Genomic DNA, 23,220 nt, shown 5'->3' with positions numbered 1-23,220 from the left:
AGACCGTGCTTGCGCTGTTCCTTCCACGGTTTGTCCCCCTACGTGTCATGTACACATTTCTATACAAAATTACATGATATTTTCTTAAAGAACTTCATCCGTCATGGGTCTTAAAATAAACAAAGTTCAGATTTTGTTAGGTACAGGGTATTCATGGTCAAGTAACGTATTGATGTTTCATACACTTTTCTGGATTTCGAGTTATTTTGCAATTCTTCGTTCTAATTTGGAGTCAAACGGACTGTACATAGGTCACCCATGCCGCCTGCAACATTAGAAGCTATGGTGATTACTGTGTATCGCTGTGTATTCAAAATTTTATTCAATATCATTTACATTCATTTAGGTGAAATCGTAAGTGAAGTGATCAGAAGATTACACAACTCACCATTATTTACAGCAACCCAGGGACATATTACTGCTATTGACGCCTTGAAACAAACTTTAGTGGATAGAAAATGGATATATATATCATAAATGCCATACATTGACCTGCTGAAAGTCATATTTGTTGTAGTTTGACTATTATATGTCAACATAAAGTTTTCTAACACAAGCGTGGGAGCATCAATGGTGTTTGGTCAAATTGTTCCATACGAAAAAATATCCGTCAATAGTGATCAGCTGAACTAAAGTGCTACGCTTACGGTTATTAATTTATTTTAAATATATAATATAAAGCTGCAACTAAACAAGCTAAAATAACATGTAATTGGAATAAATTATTCCTGATAAAATAACAATTTCAGATACAATTCTTCTGATCATGGTATCAAAATCTTTAAAAGTTATATTATAGGGTAATTTTTAACCCAATCACCAGTAGATTCTAAGAAACTTGTGTAAGCTGATTGCTACTTCCCGCTTAGATATGAGAAAATACACACGGTAAAATTAATCTCTGCATATAAAACAATGCCTGTCGAAACAGGAAATACAATTTAACCCATAAATGATCATGTCCACTTATGCTTTATCTCAAATTTCAAACTTGTATTGACCAAGTTTAATTGTTATGATCTGTTGGTTTCCCTGAAATCGTTGTTGTTCATTTGTTGTTTAACGCTGCACTCAGCAATTTTCCACCTATGTGACGGTGGTCTGTAAATAATCAAGGCTTGACCAGACAATCCAGTGATTGACATCATGAGCATCAATCAACGAATTTGGAATCGATGACTTGCATCAGTGAGCCTGACCACCCGATCCCGTTAGTCGCCTTTTATGGACAGCATAGTTGAGTTTTACAGCAAGCATGGGTTGTTGAATACCTATTCTACCCTGGATCTTTACAGGTCTTAGGGCCTTCTGAACAGTCCTGATGGGGTGTACTGTTTAGTGGAAAACAGCTAAAAAATATACCATAAAGATAAGATAAGTCAAATTTTTATCATAAAAGATCAACATAAATTGTCGGTACACATGCATTATACTGGACACCAATCCGCCATGTTTGTTTGACCAATAAAGTATTTTGTATCAACTTTGAAAATTAAACATTTCATTTACTTACGCATTTAACTCAGGACGTTGAGTGGGGGGCAAGTTTTAGCGAGGCAAAGAAAATGGCTTCTGAAAAACATAGAAACTGTTACCAAGGAATAAGCTTCTGCACATCCTTACAAAAATGGCGGAAGGTGTCCAGTATACTGCATTCTTGCCTAAATTGTCTATAAAAAATTCTTTCTGTAAAATAAAACTTCTGTTTACTGTATTCATTCCAAAATCTCCTCAAAGTCACATGTAACAAGATCCAAGATTCAACAAAACCCATCAGTGTTTGGAGTTTGCAAGACACGAATTACAGAAATGACACCAAAGCAGGACCAGTCATCTCCGTGTTTCCCTACATAGAGACTGGAGATCCACATTCACATAGGTGATTTTGTACTTTAGATTCCAGATAGGGACTATTTGGTGACTAAGTCAAAAAAATTTGACTAAAGGCGGAAAAGTGTGACCTCCCTTGTTTGGTTTAGACATATTTTTATTTCAACTGAAAACTGGGATCGGTAAACAAGACAACACTTATTTGAATACCTCTCCCAACATAGAAATCAGGCAACAAAGATGGTCAAGGTGTGTGCAAACATTTTACACAAAATATCTTGGTGGTCAGTTATGGTCAGTTACCTCTGGCGACTAACGGGATCAGGTGGTCAGACTCGCTGACTTGGTTGATGCATGTCGTGTTGTCCCAGTTGTGTGGATCGATGCTCATGATATCAATCAATGGATTGTCTGGTCCAGACCCGATTATGTACAGACTGCCGTCATATAGCTGCAAAATAGCTGAGTGCGGCGTTAAACAACAAACAAACAAACAAAACAGACCGCTTGGCAAAGGCAACCATAATGATAACCAAACATCGTGATTTGTTTTCTGAACTTCTGCATGAGTGAGTGAGTTGGGTGCAATGCAGCTTTCAACAGCAATTTAGTCATATCACGGCAAGGCAGCAACATAATCAGTACCAAAAAATTTACAAATTTGCACAATGTTTCAATCACTGGTCCGTCTGATCCAGACTCCCTCAAAGTTTTAGTTTAAACATATTTTATTCTCATGAAAAGGATTGGGCACAAGTTATCACGACAACCGGGGGCACGGGCGGCCCAGTCGCCTAAGGCACAGCAATTCGCTGTGCAGAGTTGCGTCCCTTGGGCACACCAGAAACCTTTGATTGTGGGTTCGAATCCCGGTTTGCACCGGTCATATTTCTAGGTTTGTCAGCACCATACCTGTGCTCGTGGGTTTCACCAAATTGGTAAGCGTCACAGACCTGCATCACTTCAGGCTTTCCTCCCACATTAAGCTGACACACCACTATATAACTGGAATACTGTTAAAAGCGGCTAAAAACCCAACTCACTCACTTTCACAACAACCTCTCCCATAGTGCTTATTGACAATAAATAAACTAAATGAAAGAAAGGAAAGAAAAGAAATAGAGAAACGTATGTACAGACTTCCTTATTGACAGGTCAGCATCATTTGGCTGAAATATTGAATATTGAAATAAATTTTGTTTGTTTGTTGTTTACCTCAGCAATATTCCAGCTTTATGACGGCGGTTATTGCTATTAACAACAAATAAAGGAAGACTTGAGTCTTTTTTTCTATCAATCCCTGCATGTATTTTGTACATTTCCAACCATAACAAAAACAGATCAAATAATGAAAAACTGATGAATAAGTCACATGAAATTCGAACTATATTCCTGCAGGAAGTTAATAAATCATTAATGACAGTGTCACTATCACGCAACAACCAGTCAAAATAGCATTAACGTTTGTTGCCAAAAACATTTCCTTCTTGAAATTGAGTTAAATTGTATATTCTGAAGCAATTAACCTCCAGCTACACAAGTCCAACCACCTGTGTGATCATGATTTGCAAGGCCTTGAATCAGTGCTTTGGATAATAGCATAGTCCTCTTTTGTAGATCAGAATTAGATGGAAGAGAAAGACTCATTAGGCTCGGGATAATTGGCTTCTGTGAACAGTTAACAAAGACAATCCCCGACTTTGAAATGATGCAGCTAGTGCATGCTATCCTGCAGTCAAAGAAAGGGAATTCTGATCTCATCTCATTCATCTGTTTTCCCCCAAAGCATCAAAGTTAAACTTTAAATTTGGTTAATCAATTAAATAATCAAAACACAACATGATTGTCCCAACACAAAAGAATAATACTAGAACTTCAGTAAAATCAATTTAAAAGTTGTCCAAGTTGTGTATACTTCGGTAACTACGGTACCTAAGATTGTTGCACTTATAAAGCAAAGTGCATGCGTGGGTGCATGCGTGAGTGCGTGCGTATGTGTCTTCTTGTACTAGTCCGGACTAATTTTATAGTGCTAGCCCACTGAGATGACATGCCACAGTTTAACATGAATACCCTACTCAGACACAGTATACTGACTCCGATCCAACCAGTCCTTGTATTAGCCCCTTCATGCCGAGCACCAGGAAGGGTAACAATAAGTGCCACCTTTTAACATCTTTTAGTATGACGTGGTGGGGACTGAACCCCCAACCTTCTGCTCTCGGGGCAGATGCTCTACCTCTAGGCATGGAGGTGGTGCACTGGTTAGGTATAAGAGAAGGGGTGTCACAATAAATCGAAATATCGATATATTGCTATTGGTAAGAACTTTAAGTCAATAAATCAATTGTAAAATCAGTTTCCGATCAATAGCATCGATTTCAGTTAGGAATATCAATAGTTTCGATTGTATTTACTATATCAATAAAATACATGCAAAGCTGTACAAATTTGTTTTTCTTTTGATCATGAATGGTAGTAATTTACACATGGTAATGTGGAAGTTTCTTTTTCTTAAATTATTTGGGTAAAGAAAAAACAAATCAGTCATATCTCAAACTTTACTTTTTATTTGTTGTTTTGGTTATCACATTCAAAGGAAACTTCAGTTCCAAGGTTTAATTCAACTCTAAAATCCATCTAAAATGATACACTGAAAATTATTGATATTTATCGCAATAGTTGCTTGCTATATCAATAGTTATCGCAATAGTGATTTCCAGAACAATAGTCACCCCTGTACAAGAGAATGCAGTTAAGACAAAAAAGTCTAACTTACCATCACCATGGTTACAATGAAAGAAATGTGTGTCATTACGCAGTTACTGTACTTAATGAAGATGTTGAAGTGTGAGGTAACCATGGTTACAATGAAAGAAATGTGTGTCATTACGCAGTTACTGTACTTGATGAAGATGTTGAAGTGTGAAGTTTCACTGTATTCTCCACAATAAGCTCCCTTTGCGCTCAGGAAATTGACAAAGGGAGCGCCTATTAAAACCATGCACAACAAGCGAAAATGGTTTTCAGATATCATTGTTCAACATAACTAATTTAATAAGTTTGATAATAGTTACCATGGTTACAAGGCATCATAACTCTTTCTGTGAACAATTTTATACCTAACATCATCTCCTCCTTGAAACTAAACCCACACATCAAAGGGCATTCCTTTGCCCAATAATTCTAAGACCACTTCAACTGACTTCTTGACCAATCAATTCATTGGATCTGAAGTGTCTATACACTTCATACGTATTTCAAGGTCAACGAGACCTCTTATATTCCGAACATCAAAATATTCCAACTTCTCTAAGATCTAATCTCAGAACACTAGCTCTGGATTCGTTCAATTATTTAGATTCTTCAAAAGTCAAATTAACCCTGATTCGGAAACCAAGTTAAACCAGTGGAAATGTTTGATTAAACTTCGTCATTCTCCGTTTGATAATCAAACAAATCACCGCGTGAGTAACCTGGGAATAGCCAGGAAGACAACGAGGTCCATCCATTTCATTCATCAGGCTGAGCTATGGGGAGTCATTACATCTGACATCTGACAAACCAATATCATCACATGGTCATGGAGGACATAACAGTCCCCCCCAAAAACCATTTTTGCTTGTTGTGCATGGTTTTAATAGGTGCCCCCTTTGTCAATTTCCTGAGCACAAAGGGAGCTTATTGTGGAGAATACAGTGTCTGAAATATTTTTCAAAGTGGGATTGAAATACACATATGTTTTAAATACATGACAGGGTTCAAAATTCCTTGTATTTAGTGCCAACGGCATGGTTAAATCACAATCACACAAATAAAATATGTTCCCAGTGCTTGAAGGACACACCTTTTTTAACAACAGTAACCTGTGATGATGGTTGTTAACTGAAGCTTTGAACAGTATTCCTGTTACATCACGCCATGTCAGCCTAAAGATGGAGGAAAGCCTGAAGTGATGCAGGCCTAAGTCTTAGACATTTATTATTTTGGTTGAACCCACAAGCACAAGTACGATGCTGTCAAACCAAGACACAAAATTGGGGTAAACCAGGATTCAAACCCACAATCATAAGTTTCTGGTGTGCCAAAGGGACACAACTCTACACAGCAAATTACTGCGCCTTAGATGACTGGGCCACCCCAGCCCCCTACAACATACTGGGCTGATTTAAAAGTTATGAAAAACATCCAAATTTGAAATTAGCACTGTTTGATTGGCATTTTTAGAAGTTGGTAAGTAAGAGTAGAGACAAGATATTTTTTATGGATGACAACTTTCTTTATTCCATAACGAGGTGATGTATCGGTATAGATCCTTATTCCATTGTTTTATATTGACAACAGTATAAGGATCTATACCGAAACGTATTGTAGTACGACTTTTCACACACATTACAAGTTGTTACTAAAGTGTCCCCTTGTTATTGGGCGCTTTGGTTATAGCGTGCGGTAAAGCATGGCAAGAAAAATTTAAATGTCTGAAAAGAAATATTTTAAACCGGACATTTGAGATTCCCAATCGGACATATCGGCACATATTACCGTTTCCGGGCCCTAGTCTTGTGTTTTGTACATGCTGTTGTAAATGGTAAGATTTTTGACGGAATGATTTACCTTTTCCTTTTGAATATGGAAGCAAGATAGAGTACAAGGTTCTGACAAGCCAGGTAAATCAGGTGGTCAGGATAAAGCCAGGTAAATCCAAAAGTCAGAACAAGTCAGGTAAATCACAAAGTCAGGACAAGCAAAGTAAATCAGATGGTCAGGACAAGAAAAGTAAATCTGATGGTCAGGACAAGCCAGGTAAATCATATGGTCAGGACAAGCCAGGTAAATCACAAAGTAAGGACATGCCAGGTAAATCACAAAGTCAGGACAAGCCAGGTAAATCACAAAGTTAGAACAAGCAAAGTAAATCAGATGGTCAGGACACGCCAGGTAAATCACAAAGTCAGATAAATCACAAAGTCGGGACAAGCCAGGTAAATTACAAAGTCAGGACAAGCCAGGTAAATCAAAAAGTCAGATCAATCACAAAGTCGGGACAAGCCAGGTAAATCACGAAGTCAGGAAAAGCAAAGTAAATTACAAAGTCAGGACAAGCCAGGTAAATCACAAAGTCAGGACAAGCCAAGTAAATCACAAAGTCAGGACAAGCCAGGTAAATCACAAAGTCAGGACAAGCCAAGTAAATCACAAAGTCAGGACAAGCCAGGTAAATCACAAAGTCAGGACAAGCCAGGTAAAACACAAAGTCAGGACAAGCCAGGTAAATCACAAAGTCAGGACAAGCCAAGTAAATCACAAAGTCAGGACAAGCCAGGTAAAACACAAAGTTACAACAAGTCAGGTAAAACACAAAATAACAACAAGCCAGGTAAAACACATGTTAAGAACAAGCCAGGTAAATTACAAAGTCACGACAAGCCATCATAATTATGCACACATATACAACATGATATCATGACAATAAGGCAAACAGATGTCCAGGACAAGCCAGGTAAATCAGATGGTCAGGACAAGCCAGGTAAATGACAAAGTCAGAACAAGCCAGGTAAATTACAAAGTCACGACAAGCCATCATGATTATGCACACATATACAACATGATATCATGATAATAAGGCAAACAGATGTCCAGGACAAGCCAGGTAAATCAGATGGTCAGGACAAGCCAGGTAAATGACAAAGTCAGAACAAGCCAGGTAAATTACAAAGTCACGACAAGCCATCATGATTATGCACACATATACAACATGATATCATGATAATAAGGCAAACAGATGTCCAGGACAAGCCAGGTAAATCAGATGGTCAGGACAAGCCAGGTAAATGACAAAGTCAGAACAAGCCAGGTAAATTATAAAGTCACGACAAGCCATCATGATTATGCACACATATACAACATGATGTCATGACAATAAGGCAATGTAACAGTACACAATAAAGATCTTTACACAGTCAGACATGCACCTGGATATGAGGTTGGTACCTTTAATTAATAGTATAATCATTGGTGCTGGATTAGTATAAAGTTCTATCATGACTGGGAAGAGGTGGGATCACACCTCCCGCTTCATCTCTGCCGCCACACAGGTAATGCGCCTCACTTGCCAACATGGTAATTCAAAGCACTTTCCTGATAGATGTCGTCATACTCTCCCCAGGGAGCTGAGACCGACATCTGACTGCCTCTGTCGTGAGCGCAATAACATGACAAGCACTAACAAGCACCTAGGAATAGATGATTAAGCCTTCCAATAACATCCCCATGCCATCCAACACACCAAGAACAACTGTTAAACAATGAAGGACAATTTCACGCACGAGAGAATGAGAAATGATGCTTTTGTTGAGCATCCGGACCAAATGTTTAAACATTGTGAGAAAATACCACACAGTAGCTTGGAACAAGCTGCTACAGAAATTCTGCCATCATTACAGGAAAGAGCTGAGGCATGGAGACATGAAGGATTAGGCTAGGTGAAATGGAGTTTAATGTCACGTGTGGGTGTGGCTGCTTCTACCAGTCAGGACTAATGCCCGTTTTATAGTACGAGGTGACCCTCCAGTACTAGCCATGTGTCAGGTGACCCTCCAGTACTAGCCATGTGTTAGGTGACCTTACCAGTACTAGCCATGTGTCAGGTGACCCTCTCAGTACTAGCCATGTGTCAGGTGACCCTCCAGTACTAGCCATGTGTTAGGTGACCTTACCAGTACTAGCCATGTGTCAGGTGACCCTCCAGTACTAGCCATGTGTCAGGTGACCCTCCAGTACTAGCCATGTGTTAGGTGACCTTACCAGTACTAGCCATGTGTCAGTTGACCCTCTCAGTACTAGCCATGTGTCAGGTGACCCTCCAAGTACTAGCCATGTGTCAGGTGACCTTACCAGTACTAGCCATGTGTCAGGTGACCCTCCCAGTACTAGCCATGTGTCAGGTGACCCTCTCAGTACTAGCCATGTGTCAGGTGACCCTCCAGTACTAGCCATGTGTCAGGTGACCCTCCCAGTACTAGCCATGTGTCAGGTGACCTTACCAGTACTAGCCATGTGTCAGGTGACCCTCCCAGTACTAGCCATGTGTCAGGTGACCCTCTCAGTACTAGCCATGTGTCAGTTGACCCTCCCAGTACTAGCCATGTGTCAGGCGATACCTCCAGTACTAGCCATGTGTCAGGTAACCCTCTCAGTACTAGCCATGTGTCAGGTGACCCTCTCAGTACTACTCATGTGTCAGGTGGCCCTCTCAGTACTAGTCATGTGTCAGGTGGCCCACTCAGTACTAGCCATGTGTCAAGTGACCCTCTCAGTACTAGTAATGTGTCAGGTGGCCCTCTCAGTACTAGTCATGTGTCAGGTGGCCCTCTCAGTACTAGTCATGTGTCAGGTGGCCCTCTCAGTACTAGTCATGTGTCAGGTGGCCCTCTCAGTACTAGTCATGTGTCAGGTGACCTTACCAGTACTAGCCATATGTCAGTTGACCCTCCCAGTACTAGCCATGTGTCAGGCGATACCTCCAGTACTAGCCATGTGTCAGGTGACCCTCTCAGTACTAGCCATGTGTCATGTGACCTTCCCAGTACTAGCCATGTGTCAGTTGACCCTCCAGTACTAGCCATGTGTCAGGTGACCCTCTCAGTACTAGCCATGTGTCAGGTGACCCTCCAGTACTAGCCATGTGTTAGGTGACCCTCTCAGTACTAGCCATGTGTCAGTTGACCCTCTCAGTACTAGCCATGTGTCAGGTGACCCTCCAAGTACTAGCCATGTGTCAGGTGACCTTACCAGTACTAGCCATGTGTCAGGTGACCCTCCCAGTACTAGCCATGTGTCAGGTGACCCTCTCAGTACTAGCCATGTGTCAGGTGACCCTCTCAGTACTAGTCATGTGTCAGGTGGCCCTCTCAGTACTAGTCATGTGTCAGGTGGCCCACTCAGTACTAGCCATGTGTCAAGTGACCCTCTCAGTACTAGTCATGTGTCAGGTGGCCCTCTCAGTACTAGTCATGTGTCAGGTGGCCCTCTCAGTACTAGCCATGTGTCAGGTGACCCTCCCAGTACTAGCCATGTGTCAGGTGACCCTCTCAGTACTAGTCATGTGTCAGGTGGCCCTCTCAGTACTAGTCATGTGTCAGGCGATACCTCCAGTACTAGCCATGTGTCAGGTAACCCTCTCAGTACTAGCCATGTGTCAGGTAACCCTCTCAGTACTAGTCATGTGTTAGGTGACCTTACCAGTACTAGCCATGTGTCAGTTGACCCTCCCAGTACTAGCCATGTGTCAGGCGATACCTCCAGTACTAGCCATGTGTCAGGTAACCCTCTCAGTACTAGCCATGTGTCAGGTGACCCTCTCAGTACTAGCCATGTGTCAGGTGACCCTCTCAGTACTAGTCATGTGTCAGGTGGCCCTCTCAGTACTAGTCATGTGTCAGGTGGCCCACTCAGTACTAGCCATGTGTCAAGTGACCCTCTCAGTACTAGTAATGTGTCAGGTGGCCCTCTCAGTACTAGTCATGTGTCAGGTGGCCCTCTCAGTACTAGTCATGTGTCAGGTGGCCCTCTCAGTACTAGTCATGTGTCAGGTGGCCCTCTCAGTACTAGTCATGTGTCAGGTGACCTTACCAGTACTAGCCATATGTCAGTTGACCCTCCCAGTACTAGCCATGTGTCAGGCGATACCTCCAGTACTAGCCATGTGTCAGGCGATACCTCCAGTACTAGCCATGTGTCAGGTAACCCTCTCAGTACTAGCCATGTGTCAGGTGACCCTCTCAGTACTAGTCATGTGTCAGGTGGCCCTCTCAGTACTAGTCATGTGTCAGGTGGCCCTCTCAGTACTAGTCACGTGTCAGGTGACCTTACCAGTACTAGCCATGTGTCAGTTGACCCTCCCAGTACTAGCCATGTGTCAGGCGATACCTCCAAGTACTAGCCATGTGTCAGGTAACCCTCTCAGTACTAGCCATGTGTCAGGTGACCCTCTCAGTACTAGCCATGTGTAAGGTGATACCTCCAGTACTAGCCATGTGTCAGGTGACCCTCCCAGTAATACCCATGTGTCAGGTGACCTTACCAGTACTAGCCATGTGTCAGTTGACCCTCCCAGTACTAGCCATGTGTAAGGTGATACCTCCAGTACTAGCCATGTGTCAGGTAACCCTCTCAGTACTAGCCATGTGTCAGGTGACCCTCTCAGTACTAGCCATGTGTAAGGTGATACCTCCAGTACTAGCCATGTGTTAGGTGACCTTACCAGTACTAGCCATGTGTCAGGTGACCCTCTCAGTACTAGCCATGTGTCAGGTGACCCTCCAAGTACTAGCCATGTGTCAGGTGACCTTACCAGTACTAGCCATGTGTCAGGTGACCCTCCAGTACTAGCCATATGTCAGGTAACCCTCTCAGTACTAGCCATGGGTCAGGTGATACCTCCAGTACTAGCCATGTGTCAGGTGACCTTACCAGTACTAGCCATGTGTCAGTTGACCCTCCCACTACTAGCCATGTGTCATTTGACCCTCCCAGTACTAGCCATGAGTAAGGTGACCCTCCCAGTACTAGCCATGTGTCAGGTGACCCTCCCAGTATTAGCCATGTGTCAGGAGACAAGTGTTTGAGTGAATTGTGTGTGTTTAAGTGAATTGTGAGTGTTTGAGTGAATTGTGTGTGTTGAAGTGAACTGTGTGTGTTTAAGTGAATTGTGTGTGCTTGAGTGAATTGTGTGTGTTTAAGTGAATTGTGTGTGTTTAAGTGAATTGTGTGTGTTTGAGTGAATTGTGTGTGTTTAAGTGAATTGTGTGTGTTTAAATGAATTGTGCCTGTTTGAGTGAATTGTGTGTGTTTAAGTGAATTGTGTGTGTTTGAGTGCATTGTGTGTGTTTGAGTGAATTAATTGTGTGTTTAAGCGAATGTTGAGTGTTTGAGTGAAGTGTGTGTGTGTGTTTAAGTGAATTGTGTGTGTTTGAGTGAATTGTGTGTGTTTGAGTGGTGTGTGTGTGTTTAAGTGAATTGTGTATGTTTGAGTGAAGTGTGTGTGTGTGTGTTTGAGTGAATTGTGTGTGTTTAAGTGAATTGTGTGTGTTTGAGTGAATTGTGTATGTTTAAGTGAATTGTGTGTGCTTGAGAGAACGAACTGAATCCTAATGGCAACACATCAGTCAGCAAGACACTGATTCATTATCACATATGCACTTGCTCTGTTTAACTGTTAACAAGAAGACGTCAGACATCTGGGCTCAACTGACTTCCAATACCCATACTGAACAAACTAGCACTAACTCCAACCTGACCCATGACTAGATTGGCCTCCAGCAACCTATGCTGGTTGGGTGACCTGAGTAGATGGTGGTTAGACACGGTAACTGGATCGATAGAGTATCATCGTATCCCTGCAACCCATGCTGGTCCGGTGACCTGAGGAGGTGATGGTCAGGCTCGGTAACTCGATCAATGGAGTATCATCGTATCCCTGCAACCTATGCTGGTCAGGTGACCTGAGGAGATGGTGGTGAGGCTCGGTAACTCGATCGATGGAGTATCATCGTATCCCTGCAACCCATGCTGGTCCGGTGACCTGAGGAGATGGTGGTCAGGCTCGGTAACTCGATTGATGGAGTATCATCGTATCCCTGCAACCCATGCTGGTGGGGTGACCTGAGTAGATGGTGGTCAGGCTCGGTAACTGGATCGATGGAGTATCATCGTATCGCTGCAACCGATGCTGGTCCGGTGACCTGAGGAGATGATGGTCAGTCTCGGTAACTGGATCGATGGAGTATCATCGTATCGCTGCAACCTATGCTGGTCCGGTGACCTGAGGAGATGATGGTCAGGCTCGGTAACTGGATCGATAGAGTATCATCGTATCCCTGCAACCCAAGCTGGTCATAAGAGGTGACGTAATGAATTGGTAATCAGACTCAGTAAATTGGTTGATAGCATGTCGGACCCTGACTGTTTGTCTGTTGTTTTACATCGCACTCAGCAATATTCCAGCTATATGACGGTGGTCTGTAAATAATCAAGTCTGGACCAGATAATCAAGTGATTGATGTCATGAGCACTGATCCACGCAGTTGGGATCAATGGCATGCTTCAACCAAGTCACCGAGCCTGACCACCTGATCCTGTTAGTCGCCTCCTACGACAAGCATAGTCGCCTTTTACGGCAAGCAGAAGACCTATTCTCGTCCAGATCTTCACGCGTCCTGACAACATGGATCTTTGCTCATAATATCAATCACTGGATTTTATGGTCCAGTCTTGATTATTTACAGGCCAATGACATAGCTTACAGACAACAAACTTAAAGATGAGGCCAAGTCATGACCACATGCAACTGATGAACTTATGGCTGTGTTCTACAGCTACATTTGAGATACTTTTCTCTCCGAATGTCAACAGAATTGACAGCTTTCTGTGTCTATGGGTCTCAGCCAATGGACCATGCGTATGACGTCTGCCCAGTTGTTTCTTAAGCTGGTGTACGCTCATTTTCACGGCTTTTACGAATGAGCCAAACAATTTGTTCGGTCTAGTCAGACAGCCATATCCAGCAATTCCACGTCTTCTTATGAGCTGCTAACAGACACAAGACTCCCAGAGGAACATTTCCCTGAACTTAACAAGCGGTTTGTGTTCCTCAAAACACATCCTACTTCTTACACATCACTACCCAATATCCATTTAATGGTCTGATTCTCTGGAACAGACGTCAGACAAATCCGTCTGTCAATTCCCGGGTCACATGACGGGATGGCAGCTGATTGCCCCAACTCTGCCTCATTATCCGTCTACCTGACAAAGGCTATAAAGTTCTTCACTGAGGCACAAACCTCCGTCAAATTGGATCCAAAAAATGCATCAGAACGATAAAAATAACTCTTATAGCTCTGCCAGTTCAAGTCTAGTAAATACCTGTGCATCAAAGCGGACATCTTCAATGTAAGATGATGATGGGGATACACGTCAAACATTTTTGGAGCAGAAATATATGAAGAAATTATTTGTTCCCCATGTTACAAATACATTTTGGGATGAATATCATTTCAATAAAATATTACTATTTAACATAAACGCCATGAAAAGTTTTGCATAATTATTTGGGGTAATTTTTCAGGCGACTTTCTTGTTTATGTTTGGTTTCAACAGGGGTAAAGTATCCAGATTTCGTTTCTGTGAATGTCAAGATTGTCTTGATTACAAAGGAAGCGTTATCTTTCCCTGACTATGCCGCATATGCATTGAGAGATAAGGTGAAGTTTTATGCCGCTTTTAGCAATATTCCAGCAATATCACGGCGGGGGACACCAGAAATGGGCTTCACACATTGTACCCATGTCGGGAATCAAACCCGGGTCTTCGGCGTGACAAGCGAATGCTCTAACCAATAGGCTACCCGACCGCCCCTACCCAATAAGCTGATGGCATGGTCATTTTGCAATTAAGACAAGAAATGTTACTTTTGTATGTTGATGACAAAAGATGTAAAAACAGAAAATGGTTAGAGCTTATCTCTATGTGACTAGTCCAACTCAAACTTAGTTGGGTAGCCCAGTGGTTAAAGCGTTCGCTCGACACGCTGAAGACCCGGGTTCGATTCCCGATATGGGTACACTGTGTGAAGCCCATTACTGGTGTCCCCCGCCATGATATTGCTGGAATATTGCTAAAAGCGGCGTAAAACCATACTCACTCTCTCTCTCTCTCTCTTAGAGCATACTGAAGTGAGAAGAATCATCCAGAAGCTGTCTCTTTGTTTGAAAGTGAGTGAATATGGTTTTATGCCGCTTTAAGAAACATTTAACTGTGCCATTATAAATTTAGCTGTGGCACAGGCACTATGACAAGGAACATCTCACCCTGAAAGTCTGAAAGGAGTGAATGAGTATGATTTTATGGCGCTCATAGCAATATTACAGCTATGTCACAGCTGTGGACACCAGAAATTGGCTTCACACATTGTACCCATGTCGGGGATTCAAACCCGGGCTTTCGACGTGAAATGCAAACATCTTAACCACAAAGCTACCCCACCACCACGAGTTTGAATCGAGGTGTGGACTAAGAGGACTTCACTCAATATTTCTTCCTATGCTAGAAAACAAGATGGCGTCTGGTACGAACATTTCACTGTTTGCAGATACGTTACTGTTATGAAACAGAGGAAAGTTTAGGTTTTCATAAACTGTGAAGTGAATTTCGGCATAACAAAACAAATGGTTGGTTGGTTGTTAACGCCGCACTCAGCAATATTCCAGCTGTATGGTGGTGGTCTGTAAATAATCGAGCCTGGACCAGACAATCCAGTGACTGACATCATGAACATTGATCCACGCAATTGGGATCGATGACATGCATCAACCAAGTCAGCTAGCCTGATCACCCGATCCTGTTAGTCACCTCCTATGACAAGCAGTCACCTTTTACGGCAAGTATGGGTTGCTGAAGACCTATTCTACCCGGATGTTCACTGGGTCTCATCTCTTCTAATTAGATGATGTCCAACACACTGATGCTTGAACTCATTAACGTCCTTCACTTTGAAGTGTCAATAAAATATGACAAAACGAGCTTAACTGCCACATATCAATTATACAATAGTGCTAACATCCACAGCTCTTCTCAACTACATTGACGAATGATGAAATCACCTTCTGTTCAATTACAAATGCTCTATTCGCTTGCTCGAACTTCCTGACACTGACCTGCATGCAATAAGCACACCACTATCAACACCAAGCCTCATGCATCTTGACAGTGGCAAATTTAACACTTAATGTACTGGCAAGTTGTGGAAATAAACATCAGACATATGAGCAGGCCATAGCATGTCAAGGGTTAATAAAGAGAGTTGGGGGAAAATAGAATGTGTCAGATTCATTCATTTATAAATAACTTTGTCAGCTGGAGACTCTTCAGCCATACTGCTCTTCTACACAATATGCCCTGTACAGCTTTCTTCTCCGAAATGCTATGCGAACGGTCCGCGCTCAATGGAGCATTACACTCTTTTAAAAGAGAATGAGTGGGCTTTCACACCAAAGACAGCAATGAGACCCAGGGTCAAAATGGACACCTGTACCCATGTATGGTGTAAAATTTGGCGAAAAGCTAATCTTGCTTTGAGCAAGCTGAGCTGGCCTCCAAGTCAGAATTTGATGACTCTCAAAATGAATGAGGGAGTAAAAGATGTTTTACACGCATACACCTTCAATCACTGGGCCTCTGTGACACTGTGCACGTGTTGACTGAACAATAACCAGTGTCTCACATGATAAGCATCAATCTACACAGTTGGGATACGATGACATGGATCAAATAAGCCAGCAGGCATGACCTCCCCCGATCCTGTTGGTCGCCTCTTGCGACAAGCATGGGTTGCTGAAGACCTATTCCACTCCAGATCTCTTCATAGGGTTTGTGTGTGTGTGTGTGTGTGTGCGTGTGAGTGTGAGTCTGAAGACCTGTTCTAACCTGGATCTTCACGGAAGGAGACAAGCTGAAGACCGATTCTACCCCTGATCTTCACGGGGGTGGGGGTACAAGCATGGAGTACTGAAGACCTGTTCTAACCTGAATCTTCACGGAAGGAGACAAGCTGAAGACCTATTCCACCCCTGATCTTCACGGGTTGGGAGGGTACAAGCATGGGTTACTGAAGACCTGTTCTAACCTGGATCTTCACGGGTCTAAACAGAGGGATTCGAACCCACTATCACTGGTTTCTGGAATGCCTAAGGGTCGCAAATCTGCACAGCAAATATCAGTATCTTAGAGGACTAGGCTGTTAGATCTGCTCAGAGGCCGATATTCATACTTGAATAATTTTAAAACCCAACAAGACAGTCGGGGAGGTGACCCACGAGTGTTGCCTGCCCATCTTCAAAGTTACCTGCCCACATTCAGACATTCTAAATATTGAATAATCACAAAAACTAAGAGAAAAATCACAACTTAATTCACTTAAAATAATGCAAAGAATCACTTGAGAATCTAAAAGGAGTTATGAATAAAAAGAATTGTAAGTAGTCATAAAATTACCTACTAGACAGTCGGGCAGGTGGAGGAAAATTTCACGCAGTCTGACAGAAAAGTTACCAACCACAGGCAGACGGTTATTTTGGACATTGACGATATTCAGCACTTACTCTGCAGGCAAATGTCAGCAACAATTCCTGAACTGTTATACTTTTCCCAATTCATGTTATCAAACTTAAAGTTTAGACTAATGTTATGGCTTTGTAGTGGTGACTTGTGTTTGTCTGATAACAGGACAAGAGGGAAGAGTGAGTGAATGAGGGGTTTAACGCCGCTTTTAACAGTATTCCAGTTATATTGCAGCGTGTCAGCTTAATGTGGGAGGAAAGCTCAAAGTGATGCAGGTCTCAGACGTTTACCACTTCGGTGAAACCCACGAACACAGGTATGGTGCTGACAAACCTAGAAACATAATCAGGGTGAACCGAGATTCAAACCCACAATCATAGGTTTCTGGCGTGCCCAAGGGGCGCAACTCTGCACAATGAATAGGCCACTGGGCCACCCGTGCCCCCGACAAGAGGGAAGAGACCTTCATCCTTAGTTTTACATTATTGCATCGACGAACACATAGTCTCTGACAGAAACAAGTAACTACATTTAAACTGAAAAGGAGATTGGAGTTTCAGAACCTGAAACTGTAGAAAACCTAGACTTGCTTTATTTAGAGAGTTTGCATTACCGTAAGAGCTGGGCAGAAGTGAAAATGATCACGTTCAGGGACTGTGAGACAGATTGCATTATTCTATTGAATGGAATGTTATAAAACCTATCAATTATAGGAGTGAGTGAGTGAGTTTGGTTTTACGCGACTTTTAGCAATATTCCAGCAATGTCACCGCAGGGGACACCAGAAAAATGGGCTTCACACATTGTACCAATGTCGGGAATCAGCCCGGGTCTTTGGCATGACGGGCAAATGCTCCACAAGGCTACCCGACCGCCCCCTGAATTATAGGAAATAAAAACTTTAAAAAGCCACATTTTATTGACAGGACCAATACTATAGATAGATAGTATAGAGGAAGAGGCTTCAGTACTTAGTATACATAATTACACCGAATGCAATTTTAAAATATCTCTGATTTTAAGAAATTAACTTTATAACCCTGATAACAAATCCCAATTTTTAACAAATTTATACTTATTTTCCACTTTGCCTGCCAAGAATGCTTAACTTGGAATCCCCGAAACATCCCTCTGGACACAACTCACTCACTCACTGCCATTGGGGGAAAAGAGAATACCGTATACGACGTAATAAGCGCCCAGAGAGCTCTCAAAATTAGATATAGGGGGCTCTTATTAGAATATTATATCGGTAGAGAAAGCAGAGTTGAAAGATAAATTTCGTGGTTAATGCTGACCATGCTGACAGCCTGAAATGTTATATACAACAGATATACTTTTCCAGAATTTAACTGCCTATAATTAAGGGTGCATATAACACACGAGTACGTATTATACACAAATGAATAAGTCTTGTGCACATTGATCAATCGGAATTGGGATTGTTCAATAGCCAATATATTAGCAATTATCGCTGTGGGCGCTTATTACCTCAAATATGGAAGGCTCAATGGAGATGATCATATTGATATGCCCTGCATTAACATTCAATGTACAGCTATGAAATTACAGAAATCCTTAGATGTCTGAAATTAAAAATTTGATCCAGGAAACTTGGATATTGTCAAAGAGTGCTATTCATGACGCCATACTTTGGATGATGACTGCAATGGCTGTTGTTCCATGATGAGTATTTAATATCTAATATCTCTAAACTTCATGATTAAAAACAAAGAAAATTAATACCTAATGTCAGAACTGGACATAAAACGCAAAGGACGAGAAAGCTGCCTTCTGATTGGTCATTCCATTGGTAGGTCAACTATGACCGACCGATAGAAGGACTGACAAGAAGTCGACATTAGCCAATCAGAAGGCAGCTTTCTCGTGCTTTACAGCACTAATTTCAAATTGGTCACTACGCTTCGAAACATATTTTGACAAATTCTCGATTACAAATTTGAAACCTGAACAAAAGAACATTCTGGAATGGCTATTAGATGGTCTAGATTGTATGGATTCAGTCGTTAAACCTGTAACTATCCTGTGTTAAAGCTTTCGAGGTTGCATTATCAGAATTCACATTCCGAATGTCACTTTCATGATCTGGTAAGCGACGCTCTGATTGGTCGGATGAAAGGTCGTTCTGACGTGACCCCTAATGGGATGTCCTCAGATCTTTGTTTGGCAGTAGCGAGAAGCAAGATCTGATTTTAATGAGATTGAATTTAAATTTTCCTATCTAGGTTGATGCATGTGGTTTGCACCCGATCGCCTCTTACAACAAGCATTATTGCCTTTTACAACAAGCATGGGTTGCTGAAGACCTATTCTACCCCGGATCTTCAGGGGTTACAAAACGAATGAATGCTCTGGACAAGGTAAATATACAAAAACAAAGAATCTCAAGATCACAGCGGCGCATTAATACATAACACATCAGTTTTTTGTGACATCATCCAGCCCACTGCTTACTACCCATACCTAGATTGACTCTCCACAATAAAGGTTTCCGCCATATCTGTGAATTATCAAGGCGATGATGATAATGCAAACTAGAAAAGACCTACATTTATTAACACCCTAAAACCAAAAAGTTTTAACACAGACATAAGTTAATTCAATCAAAGCACGAGTAACTTATCAATTAATTACTGGTAGAATCAGGAATGTAGTCCGTCATAATTTGACCAATCACGGACCTGGAATTCGATCTCACACATATGATTGATACCAGTTATCTCAAACGGGTTTCTCATCCGCAGCTACGTTATTCGACGTAATAAGCGCCCACGGCGATATTTTTAATTATACTGTCTAGTGAATAATCCCTGTTAGCACCCCTTCCGATTGATCAATGTACACAAGGCTTATTTATTTGTGTATAATACGTATGTTATATGCATTCTTAATTAGGGGAAATTAAATTCTGGAAAAAATATATCTGGCGTTAACATTTCAGGCTGACAGCATAACCACAAAATTTACGATCTTTCAACTCTGTTGTTTTTCACCAAAATAATATTCTAATAAGAGACCTCTATTTCTAACTTTGACAGCGCCCTTGGCGCTTATCATGTCGAATACGGTACATTACAATGACATCAAAGTATGATATATGTATTATAGTGAGATCAGTGTACACAGACTATATTTAGATCAATGATACAATTATTTGGCCATTTGTATGGTATTGAGACTCTATTCACGATCCCTAACATCTGGTCCTTACGAACAAAGTCAAACAAAACAACAATATAACAAACAGCCTTGTTTGGAACACTGTTATCAGCAGGAGGAAGGTTATGGACACAGCTTATAGATAATCAATAAAGGACCCATACACTGCCAAGAGCCTGAGATATATTAGCTGTATATTTGAGATTTGTGAATATATACGGCATACTATAGATTTATTTGATTAACATAAAAAAAATGAACTAAAGTCATACATTTCAGTCTTGTTGAAAATATGGGGATAGTTTGAATAATATCAAAAAATGTAGAAGTGAGGCTGACAAACACCTTTTGATACACAGTTTGATTGGTTGGTTTGTTGTTTAACGCCGCACTCAGCAATATTCCAGCTATATGACGGCGGTCTGTAAATAATCATGTCTGGACCAGACAATCCAGTGATTAATATCATGAGCAATTGGGATTGATGACATGCAACAACCAAGTCAGCCAGCCTGACCACCTGATCCCGTTAGTCGCCTTTTACGACAAGCAAAGCCACCTTTTACGGCAAGCATGGGATTGCTGAAGACCTATTCTACCCCGGAATCTTCACGGGTCTTTGATACGCGGGATTCACAGACTATTCGGGAAAGTAATCGGGACTCAGCAGTGTGGTGAGCGGGACTCAAATAAAATCGAATATGGTACGCATATTGAACATTTTAATAAAAGGATTAGTGTACATAAAAACATTCTTTTGTATTTTATTTTTCAATTTTTATTCAGTGATTGACTTCAGATTGACCCTTTTCTCAATGCTTTTGAGATTTTGTTAAGTAGTATTCAGGATTCAGGGGAGAGCAATGAGACTCAGAGTGAAAAATTAGATGGTATTCTGGATTCAGGGAATGAGGGTATTGGCAGCCTCACAACTAGCTGTCTACTAGTTGTTCAACATTGAAATCCTGCAATTATTTATTGGGGAGAGTTTCCATTGAGATCATAAATAAGTTCTTTCTCTAACCAACACTATGCATAACGGATATGATGGGAAAGTTATAATCACTACATAATCATATAACTTAATCATGCTACTCCTAAGAAAAGTGAGAAAGTATTTTCAAAAGATTTTAAAAGATAAAAAGGTTTTTGTCTTGAAACAGAAAATACAATCTCAATGTAAACGTATCACACCTCAAAACGGCAAACAATTAGAATCTATTTTCAGTAGATACAGACAATATGAGTAAACAATATTTCACGAATTTGAAAATACAACATGAATATACATATTTATGTGATCATAAATGGTTGACTTGAATAACTAAATAAAGCTGTGAAAAGTCAAATTTCACACGTGTCAGAGCGAGAGACACGCCCATTTTTAACACCCTCCCACGAGGGTACTTCCGCAATCGTCCCCAACCTTGATGAACATAACTTGCCCTAAATACCGGTCTTGTTCGTCAGCGAAGTGTCGTGCGATTTGAACAGGGAACAGGCTTTGTTTAATCAACACTACCCGAACCGTATGTGTCTCTTCCAAGCCAGTTATCTCTCAACTCTCCAACAGGATCTAAGTTCGACGGACATGGAGACTCCGGCCTCTAAAACTTGTTGACAGGGGCCGCTTGTTCAGTGAAAGTTCAATGGAGACCTACCATCGATCCACTCAAGCGGCCACCACAAATGTTAACACATAGATAAAAAAAACTACTCACGTTGGTTCAAAAACTTTCCAAGTTCGCCGGAGTGTATGCCAATGTAGACACGCTTCGCGTTATTCAAGTCACGAATTCAGGGGTCTAACTTACTTCCGACAGGTCAGAGAGACTTCGCCTGTCACCACTAGGGGGCGATGGCTCTTCTTGTCATTGTTTTCTTTAGAAAGATTCACTCGGTGCATTTCACGGGGAAAGCGTTTTGTATTTTCGAACGCAAAGACTTGATATAACATTACAGGAAGTGCTTAAGGTACTGTTACAGATTTTGAATTTTGACATCGGGTTACATTTTCAAGTGTAAAGAAATAATCTTTAAATATCAGTGAACGTATATCCTGTTTGATAATTGCAGATTGGTTTAGACCTGAATTGTCAGTGTGATTTTTCAGTAAACAATTCGATATTGACAAAATCGAAAAATACGCATTGTTGTCAGGAAATAGGACTGACATATTTTCATTATTATTATTATTATTATTATTATTTTGATTTTAATGCATAGATTCCGAACTCCACAGAAACAGATAAACCCTTCTGATCACGTAATGGATATTACTTGACTTCTTAAGTATTGTTATCGCCGTTTTATTGACAATGTAAAAATAAATAATTCAGTCTTGTGCGATTCTCAATACTCAGGATGTGTACCGTGCTTTGAATCACGAAGGGTGGTGATAGAGACTTTGAAAGTACGCGAAAACTAACAAAGACGAGTATTACTTTTGTCATTTTCATTGATTAATGTCGATCTGGGAAATTGCTTCAGGAGTTGAAATGATCATCAAAGATAGCAAAAAACCTAGGTAATAAAGGAATGCATTTTTATGTTGTTGTTTTTTATTGATTACTTTGTTATTTGAAAACGCAGGGGAGATGTATTGAGTGAGATTATAAAACAAATTAGTGCTTGTAAATGTATATGTGTTAGAGAATACCATATTGCGTGTGTGTGTGTGTGTGTGAGAGAGAGAGAGAGAGAGAGAGAGAGAGAGAGAGAGAGAGAGAGAGAGAGACTTGCAGGGTAGTTGAATCAATCTGGATGATGCAAGCCAGTGATTGATAGCATGAGCATCGACTCACAACGAGAAGTCCACAGATCCTCATAAATCTAGTGTGTGCTGAGGAACTAAAACGACCCGGAAACGTCTTTGAATCTTGCAGTTATATATATTTGGGATAGTTTCTACATACAACACTATGCATATCTGAAAGGGCCAGTGAATGACCACATTAATCATGTATCTTAATCATGCTTATGCTATAGTCCCGGTGACGGTGGGGTAGCCTAGTGATTAAAGTGTTCGCTCGTCACGCGTAAGACATGAATCGATTCCCGACATGGGTACAATGTGTGAAGCTCATTTCTGGT

The 23,220-nt window shown here is 41.2% G+C and overlaps 2 protein-coding genes across 4 annotated transcripts in view; one reads left to right on the top strand and one right to left on the bottom strand.

Moving 5' to 3' along the window:
• Positions 1 to 21,935, bottom strand: part of LOC139465005 (polypeptide N-acetylgalactosaminyltransferase 5-like) — a 359,393-nt gene extending 337,458 nt beyond the window's left edge. For all 3 annotated transcript variants that reach the window (XM_071246666.1, XM_071246665.1, XM_071246668.1), the window contains exon 1: positions 21,849 to 21,935. The gene's annotated coding sequence lies outside the window, so the exon portion shown is untranslated. The remainder of the gene's footprint in view (positions 1 to 21,848) is intronic.
• LOC139464722 (uncharacterized) lies at positions 4,015 to 10,771 on the top strand. The gene is made up of 4 exons (XM_071246237.1): positions 4,015 to 4,094; positions 6,467 to 6,714; positions 8,685 to 9,428; positions 9,582 to 10,771. Exons 1-4 carry the CDS (start codon positions 4,015 to 4,017, stop codon positions 10,769 to 10,771), a joined length of 2,262 nt encoding a protein of 753 aa, XP_071102338.1.
• Positions 21,936 to 23,220: the final 1,285 nt, after the last annotated feature.

Source organism: Haliotis cracherodii, unplaced genomic scaffold (genome assembly GCF_022045235.1).
Source record: "Haliotis cracherodii isolate W230 unplaced genomic scaffold, xgHalCrac1.p SCAF_17, whole genome shotgun sequence".
Lineage (NCBI taxonomy): Eukaryota > Metazoa > Mollusca > Gastropoda > Lepetellida > Haliotidae > Haliotis > Haliotis cracherodii.
Note: the sequence above shows the minus strand (reverse complement) of the source record. Positions and strands in the feature narration are given on the sequence as shown.